This window comes from Vombatus ursinus, unplaced genomic scaffold (assembly GCF_900497805.2).
Source record: "Vombatus ursinus unplaced genomic scaffold, bare-nosed wombat genome assembly UNPS02014291.1, whole genome shotgun sequence".
In the NCBI taxonomy this organism is placed as follows: domain Eukaryota; kingdom Metazoa; phylum Chordata; class Mammalia; order Diprotodontia; family Vombatidae; genus Vombatus; species Vombatus ursinus.
The window spans coordinates 371,872-385,110 of NW_020954069.1; the positions used below are offsets into that span (position 1 = coordinate 371,872).

A 13,239-nucleotide genomic window follows, 5' to 3' on the forward strand; every position below is an offset into this window, starting at 1 on the left:
TAACAGCAACATTATGCAATGATCAGCTATGATAGACTTGTGTCTTCTCAGCAATACAATTATCTAAGACAATTTCAAAAGACTCTTGATGGAAAATGCTATCCACATCCAGGGAAAGAACAATGGAGTCTAAACTCTGATTCTTCTTTCATGATATGAGTAACGTGGAAATGTGTTTAAAATGATTGTGCATGTATAGCCATTATCAAATTGTTGGCCACCTTGGGGAGCGAGGGAAGGAGGGAAGAAGGAAAAAAAATTTGTAACTCAAAATCTTATAAAAGTCAATGCTGAAAACTATCTTTCCATGTAACTAGAAAGGATAAAATACTATTGAGTGGGAAAAAATAAAACTCATAAATGATCTATTGCAATCTTTTTTTCTTTTATAGGGAATCCTGAAGTCCAGAGAGAGAGAAGATATCTTGCCTATATGAATTTACCGTTTCCAGATATTTGATACTCAGAACAAATGGCAGAAGGAAATATCTCTCTCATAATGGAATTCATGCTCCTGGGATTTTCTGACCTTCCCAACCTTCAAGGTTTTCTCTTTGGATTTTTCTTGATCATCTACACTGGTATCCTGATAGGAAATGGACTTATCTTTGTAATTACTAAGGTTGAGCCTGTGCTCCAAACCCCTATGTATTTTTTCCTTAGGAATTTTTCCTTTTTGGAAACCTGTTATACTTCAGTCATTCTTCCAAGGATACTGGTTAATCTATGGACCCAGAAGGTAAATATCTCTTTTACAGCCTGTGCAGCCCAATTTTGTGCTTTCTTTGTGATGGCAATCACTGAAAACTTCCTCCTGACTGTAATGGCCTATGATCGCTATGTTGCCATTTGCAAGCCTCTGAATTACCCTCTCATCATGAACCACAGGGTGTGTGTCTGTCTGGTGGCTGGCTCTTGGGTCAGTGGGATCCCATTCCATATATCGCTGACATACTTGATTTTCTCTTTGCCTTTCTGTGGTTCCAAAGAGCTTGATCATATTTTTTGTGACATTCGCCCTTTACTGAAGTTGGCCTGTGGGGACACCTCTGTGAATGAGTTCTCTTTTTATGTTATTATCTTAATAGTTGGCGTGCTTCCATTTCTGTTGATAATGTGTTCATATGTGAAAATCATAACAACTATCCTGAAGGTTCCAGGAACCAAAGGGAGATCTAAAACCTTTTCCACTTGTTCCTCTCACCTCATCGTTGTGCTCCTATACTTGGGGTGTGGCATTATTACATATTTGCGACCCAGTTCTAGCCACTCAGTAGGACTAGACAAAGTGTTTTCTATCATCTATACTACTGTTACCCCAATATTTAACCCCATCATATACAGTCTGCGCAACAAAGATGTTGTGTTTGCATTAAAGAAATTACTATGTAAGTGATTGGGATCATAGAGAAAATAGATGAAGTGGGCTTAGTTATATTTGCCCCAAAGTTCCTCCAGATATCACCTGCCTCTGAAACCTTTCCTTTCCTAGAAATCTTAAGAGTTTTGGATATCTCTTCACATTATAAATTTGATATCAAACTTGTCTATAATCATTTTAGAAATAGTTCAGACAGGGTAGCTAGGTGGCGCTGTGGATAGCGCAGTAGCCCTGAAGTCAGGAGGACCTGAGTTCAAATCTGGCCTCAGATCAAACACTTGACACTTACTAGTTATGTGACCATGGGCAAGTCACTTGACCCCAATTGCCTAAAAAGAAATAAAATAATTCAGACTACCTTTAAAGCTCTACTACTAAGCAGCTGTCTATTTTCTGGAAAATTATCATATATGGTTAACTATACTGGACAAATGCCAAGAATTTCCACTTTTATTGTCAGATCCAGGCTAAGAGTTTGAGAAATTGTATAAAAGTATCTTGAATGAGGACTATTTTCAAAATACTCTTGAATATCCCTAATATTTCTACTATTCATATAAACTTATTAACTCCTTGCAGATTACAGACTTATTTAGTAAAGAACTATTCAAAATATTATATATATAGACAAACACACATATATGTATATGTTGATGTTTTTTCTGTACTTTATGCTAAGTGAAGAAAATTTGATTTATTTTACTTATTTAAAATGCTAGGACAATAATATCAATAAGGACTTTTGATCAATTATACTTATACGTGAGAAAAAGCTGTCAAATTTAAAACATGTTCTATTGAAATAGTTTTAAATGTTTAGAAGAAGCAAACTCACAGACACTTTTAGTAGCATTGTGTGTCCCCTTAGTGGTCTGGGACAGCTTGTAAAATGAGAAAACAAGAAGTGAAGTGGAGAAAACCCATTGTGTACTAACTGAAGAAAAAAAATAAATTGAATGATGTACAAGATGGTAGTAAAATTATTATTGTTTCTCACTTATAATACAACAGTTCAAAGGCACTTATACTTGAAGTGTAATCAGTTGCTCTCTAAACCAAATTGCACCAGAGCAAATAAAATCTTCTTTATAATCAGATCTACAAAATGGGTGGATTTACCAGGTCTATTTCAGAGTATTGAAATTAGGGGGTACTAGTAACATTCTCAATATTATGGAAAGAAAAGGTAGATCAATAAACAGACAGAATAAATACTTATGTGTATGAATGTGCATGCATAAACATCCACATAAATATATTTAAATATATAATGAACTTGCATACTTATACACAAATAATACGCACATACATACATGTATGCATAAATATATACATGTGGTTTTTTTTGTTTGGTCATTTCTGTCTTGTCTGATTCTTTGTGACCCCATCTGGGGTTTTCTTGGCAAAGACACTGCAATGGTTTGCCATTTCCTTCTCCAGTTCACTTTATAGATGAGGAACTGAGGCAAAAAGGGTGAAATAATCTGTCCATGGTCACACACAATTAGTAAATGTCTAAGGGCAGATTTGAACTCATGAAGATGAATCTTTCTGGCTGCAGGCCCAGCACTCTATACACTGTGCCACCCATCTGCTGGCGTACAAATATAAAAATCTCTCAGTTCCCAATTTTCAAGTTTCCCTTTTTATTATCTTCTCCCATTATAATGTAAACTCATTCAGGGTATGAGAAGTTGTGATTGCTTTTATTTTTATCTCTAGTATTTAGTACATATCTCAGCATATAGAAGTCATGAAATAGATATTCTAGCAATCAATATGTCAATTTATGTATTTATACTTATTTACAGATTGATCTATTGATCCTTCTATCTACCAAATGAATATCTTTTTTTGTCAAGCAGAGATACAAATGTCCTAGTAGTGAAAATAAGCAATATCAGTTTTTAAGTAGAAACATTGTATAGATTTTTTTTAATTCATGGACAATTTCCCAGGATGTTCAAGATGCATATCACCTTAAGATAATTTAAAGTTCGAAAATAAAAAAGAGAAAACCTAGAAGACAATATAATCTAAATTTGTTCTTAGTGTGAAATCTATGGGAGAAATTTATCTATGTTCATTGTGATGGAGCGAGGGTGTTGATCTTACAGAGCTATTGATCTTAATGTGCAATCTTAATGAATGACTTTGCCTTTAGTTGAGTGGGTTTACTTGCTGACTATTAAAAATAAGCACAGAATTGGATTCTCATGTCCTACAGTTTTAGGAGTACATACTCCCAGAGTGTCCTTTGAACTTGGAAGAATAGTTTAAACTGAAGGGAACCAACTTTCAAAGTTGTTAAGTCACAAGTGGGGGGCGAGGTGCAACTCTTGGAATGGTGAGGTGGTTGTCAATCATACTTGATCTTTCAACCAAGAATATTTTACAATGCCACAATTCTTAAATCGTCAAAATACATTTATTAAGTGTGTCCTGTGTGCCAGGTACTGGGCCAAGTGCTATGAATTTAAATAAAGTTAAAAGACAGTCTCTGGTCCCCTCCCCCCCCAAAAAATTAAAATCTAGTTCTACAAGATGCAAAAATCTATGCACAAATAAAATACATTCAGATCAAATTGGAGATAGTAAATAGGGGAAAGAAAATAGTATGAATAATAGTAATAATAGCAGCAATAGAGAAAGACTTTTTGAAACCTGGGGTTTTAACTGTGATTTGAAACAAGCCAAGGAAATTAAGAGGCAGAGAAATGGAAGGCAACAATGTCATGCATGGGGACAACCTAGTGGGATGACTTATCCAAGTAATAACAAGTTTGTCAGTGTCACTAGATCATAGGGTACTTAGAAGGGACAAGAAATAATAATACTAAAGAGATTGTGGGGGAAAGAGTGAGAAAGCAATTTAAATGTGATTGTGTAGTTGATAAATACCTACTAGAAGTTATTGAGTTCAGGTGGGGGGCCATGGTCAGTCTTGTGTTAAGGAACATCACTTGGACAGCCGAGCAGAGGGTGGGCTGGAAGGGGAAAAGACTTATGGCAGGAAGCACAGTCAGGAGGCTATGGCAATAATCCAGGTGTGAGGTGTGAGGGCCTATATCAGGAAAGTGGCACGGGAGAGAAGGGTTCACATAGAAGGGCTGCTACAAAGATAGAAGCAAGAGAACTTAAGATACAATTAGATAACGGCAGTGGTAGGGTTGGGGGGAAGAGTGACAAATCAAGGATAACACCAAGGTTGCCAGCCTGGGTGATAAGGAAAGTTTGTATTTCATATTTAAGGAAACATTCCAGAAAAGTTCATGTGATTTTTCAAACATTCACAGGAAATAAACAGCAGAGAAGTTGTTTTAAACCAGGTCTCCTGATTCCAAACCATACTGGTTTTAATGACATTGTGTATCTCTATCATACTGTCTTCTGTTCCACTTTTGCGCAATAGGTTGAAGTACCATATCTGAGTCAATTAAACAGTTTAATAGTAAAATTTAATCCTCTTCATTCTGGGTTCTGAAGGATGATAGTAAAATTTGTTTCTGAGACATATTTAAAATGTTTTAATTTTTTTTACTTCAAAATAGTCCACCATGTGTACTCTTTTTCCTTTCAAGAGAGCCATCCCTAATGACAAAAAACATTTTAGAGAAGAAAAAAAGGCCAAACAACTTACTGATACACTAGAAAAGTACAATAAAATATGTACAATGTGTTATATCTGTTGACTTCCCACTTCCATGAAGAGATGGGTTAAGTGTATCTCCTGCTAACTCTTTATTTGAATCCTTTTCAAAATTTATAATGTTTTGTTCACTTTTGATTTCTTTGTTATGTCATAGTTCTTTTCATTCACATTGTAGTAGTCATTATGTATATTGTTTTCTTGGCTCTGCTTTCTTCAGTCTGCATCATTTCGTGTAGATCTTTCCATGCTTCTCCATATTCATTTCATGTATCACTGCTTTTCAATATGTATAGTATTTATTTCATTAGCTATTTCCCAATTAAGCCCCCAGAACTATATTTGAAAAAAAACAACAACAACACACACACAAAAGCCTGAAGCTTGGGACAGTACCTCCCCATTCTTAGGTGAACAGAAACCAACTTTAATATAAAATTATAAGTAAAAATAAAATAAAGCTTGACAAATGAGTAAATGACAAAAATAAAAATTAATTTGAACACTAAAAAGCTACTACAGTGGCAGGGAAGATCAAGAAGATCTACTCAGAAGAACACAGTGTGAAAAGGATACAAACAAAGCCTCAAAGAAAAAAATAGTATAAAAATGTATCTGTCCCTAAAAAAAATTGATTCTGGAAGAGTCCTCTTAATTTTTGAGAGCAAGTTGTGAGGTATGGCTTCTGACTGTTCTTAAAATGTTTAATAGAAATTTTTTGTGAATTCAACAGGACCAGATTTTTATTTCTTTCTGTAGGATTTCTTTTATGGATAGATTTGTTTCCTTTTCTGATATCAGACTTTTTTTTGTAAGATCTCTATTTTACAGATGGTTTCAGTATTTAAAACTATTGAAAGCATTTCTTTATTTCTTTTGCATTCCTAGTTTTCTTAACATATACATATGGTGTTTTAATTATTCTTTTTACTTGTTATGCTTTGCTGTGATCTTTATTCATGCTATATATTAATTTGATCTGCCTTCTTTTCAGTCAGATAAGCTAATGTTTTATCAATTTTAATAGTCTTTTCAACCAATTAGTTTTTAGTTTCATTTATAACTTCTCTATTTTCATTTCCTCTTTATTTAATCCTTCTTTAACTTTTAATGTCTCCTCTTTTGTGCTTTTCACTTTTTTTTTTACTTTTTGATTCTCTAATTTTTAAATTCTGTTCATTAAACCTCTATTTTTTCTATTTTGGTAATATATGCCTATAAAACTATGATTTTTTTTGTCCCCATGAGGACTGATACACTTGAATCTCAGAAATTTTGGCATGTTTTTATTTTCTTTATCATTTTTTTATAATTAATTTTTTTTCTCTGACATTTTTTGACACATTATTTATGATGTCATTGTTAAGTCTCCATTTAGGTCTGTATATTCTGTTTGCAGTCCCTGAATCAATTTATGTTTTTGTTATATTATAGTCTGTAAACAAAACATTAACTACTTATATCTTTTTTTGAAATATCTTTATTTCCTGACCAATGGTCATTGTTGTTTTTTTTAATAAATTTTGTTCTGGTGCTGAGAAATATGTATATTCTTTTGCTCTCCTACTTAGAAGTTATCAAATTTTTAACTCTACTTTTTGAATAAACCTGTTCATTTTCTTATTTATTCATCTTACTTATATCTTAAATATATTGAAAACTGAAAGTTCAATATTGAAATCTCCTATTACTGTGTTTTGCCCTCTATATCTTTTTGAAGCTCAGATAACATTTCTCTAATAAATTTGGGTGCTAAGGCATTATGAACCTTGGTATATTTGCCTTCTGTTTTCTTTTCCTTTTTTGTCTTTAAGTGATTTGAGATTTTTTTTAATTGGAATTTCATTGCGTATATTCCAAAGTCCTGGTCAGTTCTCTTATATCCTCCTTTAAAATGCTAAGGTTTTTTATTCTGTCATTTTCAAATTGATCCTTAGATTGTTTCTGTGCATCCTCTCTTTGAGATCAATATATTTGTTTGCATAGTGAGTATATTTAATGCTAATTTTTTTTATCTTTTTCTTCTAGGTTGTCCTTCACTACTTTATGTTTGCATTCTTATTCTATTTTTTCTTTCTCTTATTTCTTTGTTGAGGCATGCTGTGACATTTCTTTCCTAGGGTATTTTTTTTTCTATTCTGCTTGTTTCTTTTTTTCTTTTTTTCTTTTTTTTGTTGGTTGTTATTCCAAATCAGTAGACATTAACATTATTACGAATGTTGTAATCAAATGTTACAAGGTATTCTGAAATTCATAATATATATATTTTCCTCATAATAGCTTAGCAAGCCAAGAACTTAAAATCTTATTTTCCCCATTATTTATAGTGAAAATTAGTCTCAAAAAGGAAAAATGTCTTATACATGTTCCCAAATGTCATCAGTCAGAATGTCATGGATAAATCTAGGTTTTCTGATTCTCGGGACAGGTCTTTCTGCTGAATGTCAAGATATTAATCAAGGTATCATTAGAGTCCTAGAGGGGGAATATGTAGGTCATATGTCTAATTTTAAAATCTACCGAATAATTAATTTACTTGAAATTTACAATGTCTTTCTGTGGTAAGAACAGCAGGAATTATTTTTATCATTTCACATATTAAGGAAGCAAGGTCTCAGAATAGTTTTTTTTTTTTTTTTTGCTTTTCACAAGGTAATATAAGTCTTTTAGGGCAAGACTAGGAATTGTACTGAGCACTGTCCAGTGCTCTTTCCCCAGTATCAGAGAAATCTGGAGTCAGGGAATGGGGAGAAATGAATAGTTAGAATACAAACACACATAGATATGAATAAGCCATGTTCTAGACTTGATGGAGGCATAAGTGTGTGAGTGTGTGTGTGTGCATTCGCATGCACACATGTGCATTTAGAGTATTATAATCACTTTTACACAAAATATAGTCTCCAGAAATGCCATTGGAAAGGTGAACCAGGTTCCTACAAGATTACTGTGGATCTACCAATATTAGGATGGGATTTTAAACATCAAAGGTGAAAAAGGAGTCAATAAAAATAACCCCCAAAAAGTTTCCCCAAAAGAGTGAAATTACGAAGTAATAATAATGACACAATTGCTCTCAGTAGATGGTGCTTACATCAATTCAGTGGAGTGGGTGCCTGTTATTTGAGCCCATAGACTTGTTGGTTCAGAGTCCCTGGGGCATGACACAGTGGGCAGAGAAGGACTCATATCATAGTTTCCCAGTTACCAGGAAGGGGATTTCCCAACCCACCACTGCTGCCCCTCAAATTTTACTGACTTCAGACCCAGTACTCCAACCATTGTACCATTTAGCAGTCTCTGGGACTATAAAAATCTAAATTGATTGTTAAAATACAATTGATCCATAAGATGTCATTGTTGCCTGGGGGAATCAACAGATTTTCAAAATCTTGGTAATAACCAGCAAGAATGTGAAGCACAGATCTGGAAAAGGAAGAGGATTTTCTGTAATTTTGAAATTCTGTTCCCTGAGGTTACAAATACACATACTATTTGACTTTAATTTAAAAATATAATATTGATAACATTTAGGCCCCAGAGAATAAATTCCTTACATTTAATCCAATTTATGTTTATTAAATTTAGTGAAGTAGAGTACTTGAATAAACCTAGAATAAAGGTATTGTTACCGTATTACTTCCTTAAAATATATTTATAATATATCTCCCTATAGATAGACATAGATGACTCATACAATCCCAATGTTATCTTTTACCAAGAAACACCTAGCTACTCTTTACCAAATGCTGTGATTACCATCATACAATCCTATGATTTGGAGCAAATAGGGAACTGATAAATTATTTATTCTAATATATATTTTACAGATGAGAAAGTTTAGGACAAAAGAGGAGAGACTTGTCTAAGTAGTAAAGTTATCACCAGCAGAGACAAGATTTGAATTCATGACATATATCTGGAGAAAGAACATTCTTGCAAGTGTATGAAGCTGAATACATATACCCCAAAATGAGAACAGGAGGTGATACCATGCCACATTATTTTGTGAAACAAGAGATGTTGTCTTGAAGAAAGGAATAGTTGGTCAAATGTGCTATGGATTATCATGCCAAATAACAAATGAATTTTTATTATTATGAACATTAATAACCTTAAATACTAATTATTCCCATTTATACATATGTATTATTATTAATGATGCTGATGTTGTTTTTTTACAAAGCACTTTCTTTATACGAACTCTAGAAGTTAGGGAGTGATTTAGTTCCCAATTACACCTAGCTCTCAGATGGAATAATGATTTGTAATAGTAAGTGGTAGAGCCAATCCCAGAACTATGATCTCCTGGCTCGAATCCCAGGAAACACTCCAGTACATTGTACTTTTTCTTTAACAGATGTTTTGTCTTCTGGACTTGGAAAGAAGACATAATCTCTCATTAAAAAAAAAAAAAAACAACAGGTGACATGGGAGAGAAACTGTCCCCAAAGAGTAGAGAAAGGCAGGGATCTTTTCCACTTAATAAGCTCAAAGGTTTTGCACTCAGCTGGCATTTTTTGAAGAAGCTCAGCCCCTATTGGTTGACTAGAGAGGGTGACATTATAATTCTAACTGCTATGTATACATCTATGAGGAATCATACATGTATATGTATTTTTAAACTATGTTCCTCAAAGAAAGAGGCTGCAGATTATTATTTCATTCCACCTGAGAAAGGTAAGCATACAATCTACAGTCATAGCTTCTATTTATCTCCATTGAGAGTATTACTTTTCTATGACTTGGATTGGCTTTTAGAATTCATGAAAATAATAAAACCGACAAATTTCTCTTGAATTATGGGGGGTGATCATTCATTCTTAGAGGTCACTCACAGTTTTCAGGGCTGAAGTTTGAGCAGACCACATAATATGACTGAGAAAGGCCTCTAGGATATGTTAGAGATGCTTAGGTTAATGGTTCACATTTAGAAAAGGCCTATGCAATAATTAGCAGCAAGAGAGTGCAGTACAGATAATGAGCCAGGTTCATAAAGGACTTAAATTATATAAATTCAGCCTTGCTTTGTTGAGTCTGACTCTTGGAATAGATGTCATTTCAAAAATAAATCAGTGAACTAGATCCTCTACTTGCCATAGGAAAAAAATATATATATATATGTATATATATATTTCCGCTTTCTCATGGATTCCTGATAAATGAGACTAAAACTTCAACTCATTTAATATCGGTTTTAATGTTTCAGCCAATACAATACATCTGTGCGACTCCACAGTGGCTAATCAGTTCTGATCATATAGGGGAGGAAGAGAAGCTCTGATACTCTCTTCAAAAATGTTCAGAACAAATCTACATTGACAATTTGTTACTTAAAGTAATGGATTTGGCCAAAGGTTCTTTAAACCTTGAATTTTCCTCATATGTTGCTCATTGATCCATTTTCCTTTGCTTAAGAAAATATGAAGCAGAGGAATACACTCATGGATGTAGGGCTGAATTTAGGAGCTCACTGGGCTTTGGCCTCTGATTCTCTCTGCCCAGACTGAAAACAAACAAACAAAAACAAAAGCAAAAACAAGCAAACAAGCAGATAAACAAGAAACAAAAATAAATCACCCAGTACATTCAACAGTGACCCCCCCCCCCAGTAGATTTCAACCTGATTCCTCAGCAATTGCTTGAACTGATTTAATTAGAAATATTGTGAACAGGAATGAGGGAATAGAGAAGAGTGGATAGAGCACTGAACATGTAATCATGAAGGCCTGGATTCTAATTGTTCCTCAGATATTTTTAGCTGCCAGAGTATGATCAAGTCTATCTTTTTGTGCCTCAGATAAATTCTTAGGTTTTAACTTGGCTTTATCTTATTTTTTTTAAATATAGGCTCAGAAAGATAGAAGTGACCACATTAGTGGTTTGTAATGAAATCTATAGTTGAATTATAGTACAACCCCCACATGGTTACATATGGGGAGAGTGACAATCATAGAGTTTAAGGTCACCTAGTAGATTAATGAAGTGCTTCAATTCCCCCAAATTGAACTTCATTTTTTTTTTTGCTATTCTATGTTTTGCCTTGAGGAGTTCCCAAACAGGAACAATGAACAATTTTTAGGGGGAATGAAAATGTTTAGCAAGGAGTATGGTAGCAGATCACAAAGAGGATAATAACTTGAAGTGGAGGGAAGCAGTTCCCTGACTCTTAGGGTGGCTCTAATTTCCACTTACGTAACCCTCTGGCAAATGTTGAAGTGTTTTTCCTTTGCCTTTAATTGATGGCAAGAAGTATGTTAAGTAATCATAAAATCTCAGATAACAAGCAAATGTTATGACATTTTCACCATCAGTATTTGATCTTCCAGTGAATAGCCTGAATAAATGCCTTTAAGCATCGACTGATTTATCATCATCATATTTTTATACTTTTCATTTTACAATACATTGTCTCATTTGATATGGGAAGTAGCTCATGATTCACAGATAAAGAAACTGAGATTTTGTGAAGTTAAAGAGAATTGGTCACCTAATCACACAGCTTACTTGAGAGAGTCATCTGTAGACCTCTTGTCTACTAATTTCTGGTAAATAGTTCCTTTCTAAGCTGGACACAGAAATATCATCTGTCTATGTGAGCAGAGACATGCAGGGGAAAGGGAAGAGACATTGAGAATCTATAATGAGATCCCAAGGAGAAGAAAGAGTATGCACAATTTGGAACCTTAGAAAAAACTAGTCAAGATGAAGAAGAAATATTTTGAGGAAAAGTCAAATTTTGGTAAAATAACATAATTAGCACAATGACCCCGTATGTCCTATAATGCCTGATTTCACAGGATCATAGATTTGGATATGCCAATGGCTTTCTTAATCAACAAGTGAAACAACTTCATTTTACACATAAGGAAACTAACTCAGTCAAAATTTAAATTACATCCTCAGGGTTGAACAACTAAATTTCTGAGTCTTGATTTTTCAAATCCAAGTCTTCCACAACTCCAACTCTAGTGTCCTATTCACTATACTATGTTTAATTAGCCTGACACTGCCATATCCCTGATCTTGAAAACCTGACCACACTCTAAACCTAAAACCATGCTGAAATTCTGATTTCTTAAGGTATTATATGATGTTCAGTTGTTTCACCTGTGTCCAACTCTTTGTGGCTATATTTGGGGTTATCTTGGCAAAGATAATAAGTCGTTTCTAATTTCCTTCTCCAGCTCATTTTACAGATGAGGGAACAGAGGCAAATAGGTTTAAGGGACTTGCCCAGGGTTACACAGCTATTAAGTGTCTGAGATTAACTTTGAACTCAGGAAAAGGAGTCTTCCTGACTCCAGGGATGGAACTCTATACACTATGTTACCTAAAAGTTTTATAAAGGGATACTCTCTCTTGGGTTGTCTTCTGTGGATAGTAGTTTAGCTCCAGACTCATTACATTCTACTTCCTATAGAATTTCAATTTCCTGTATGTTCCATTCTCTCAGCTAACTGGCACATAGGAAAAGATCTGAAAGAATCCATACCTAAATGCTGCCAATTCCTACTGATCTGAAAAAGTAATGGTGACCAAAAGTCTTAAATAGAAACTGCATTAAATTCAAAAGGGTGGAATTTCAGTTATCACTGGATAGACATTAAGTGGGAAAAGGTATCCCTAATGGCTCTATTGCTATATCATCATCATAGTCTAGTCTACAAACAATCAAACAGCAAACATTTATTAAGCTGCTAGTATATTTCAGACACTGTGATAGATACCAGGAATGAAAAAATCAGAAGTGGTTCTGCATCTGTCCTCAAGAGGATAATGTAAATATGTAAATATTTGTTGGAGAGAATATATGTAAATACATATTAACAAAATAAAGAACTATAATTGTGAAGGAAGGGATTAAGAGCATCCATGGCATTCAGGAAGGATTTTATGTAGGAGATCTCAAGCCAGCTGGGCTATAATGTAAATGAGGGATTCTTCTGCTGGATAAAAAGATGGAATGACTAAGAAAGAAAAAGTCCCATCTTTCAAGCATATTGATTTATTAAGTATTTGTCCAAGAAGGTGGGAGCAGACCTTCTCAGCTTAGTCCTGGACCCTGAAAACAGAGAGAGACACACTTTCATACTTTAAAAGCAATTACTGAAATAAGGCCAATTAATTAAAAGAAAACAATACAACATTAGGTAATTTGATTTCTAATTGGACATTGTGCATACTTCACTTTGCATTTGTTAATGTA

At 33.9% G+C, this 13,239-nt stretch overlaps 1 protein-coding gene across 1 annotated transcript; it reads left to right on the forward strand.

Annotated features, from left to right (window-relative positions):
* The first annotated feature begins 472 nt into the window (after window positions 1-472).
* On the forward strand, window positions 473-1,396 carry LOC114042188 (olfactory receptor 10AG1-like). Its single transcript, XM_027860854.1, has one exon. The coding sequence runs from the start codon at window positions 473-475 to the stop codon at window positions 1,394-1,396; it is 924 nt and encodes a 307-aa protein (XP_027716655.1).
* Window positions 1,397-13,239: the final 11,843 nt, after the last annotated feature.

Bases quoted from the DNA above. Each gene is read 5' to 3' on its own strand.
- LOC114042188 (XM_027860854.1), top strand. From the start codon at position 473: ATGGCAGAAGGAAATATCTCTCTCATAATGGAATTCATGCTCCTGGGA.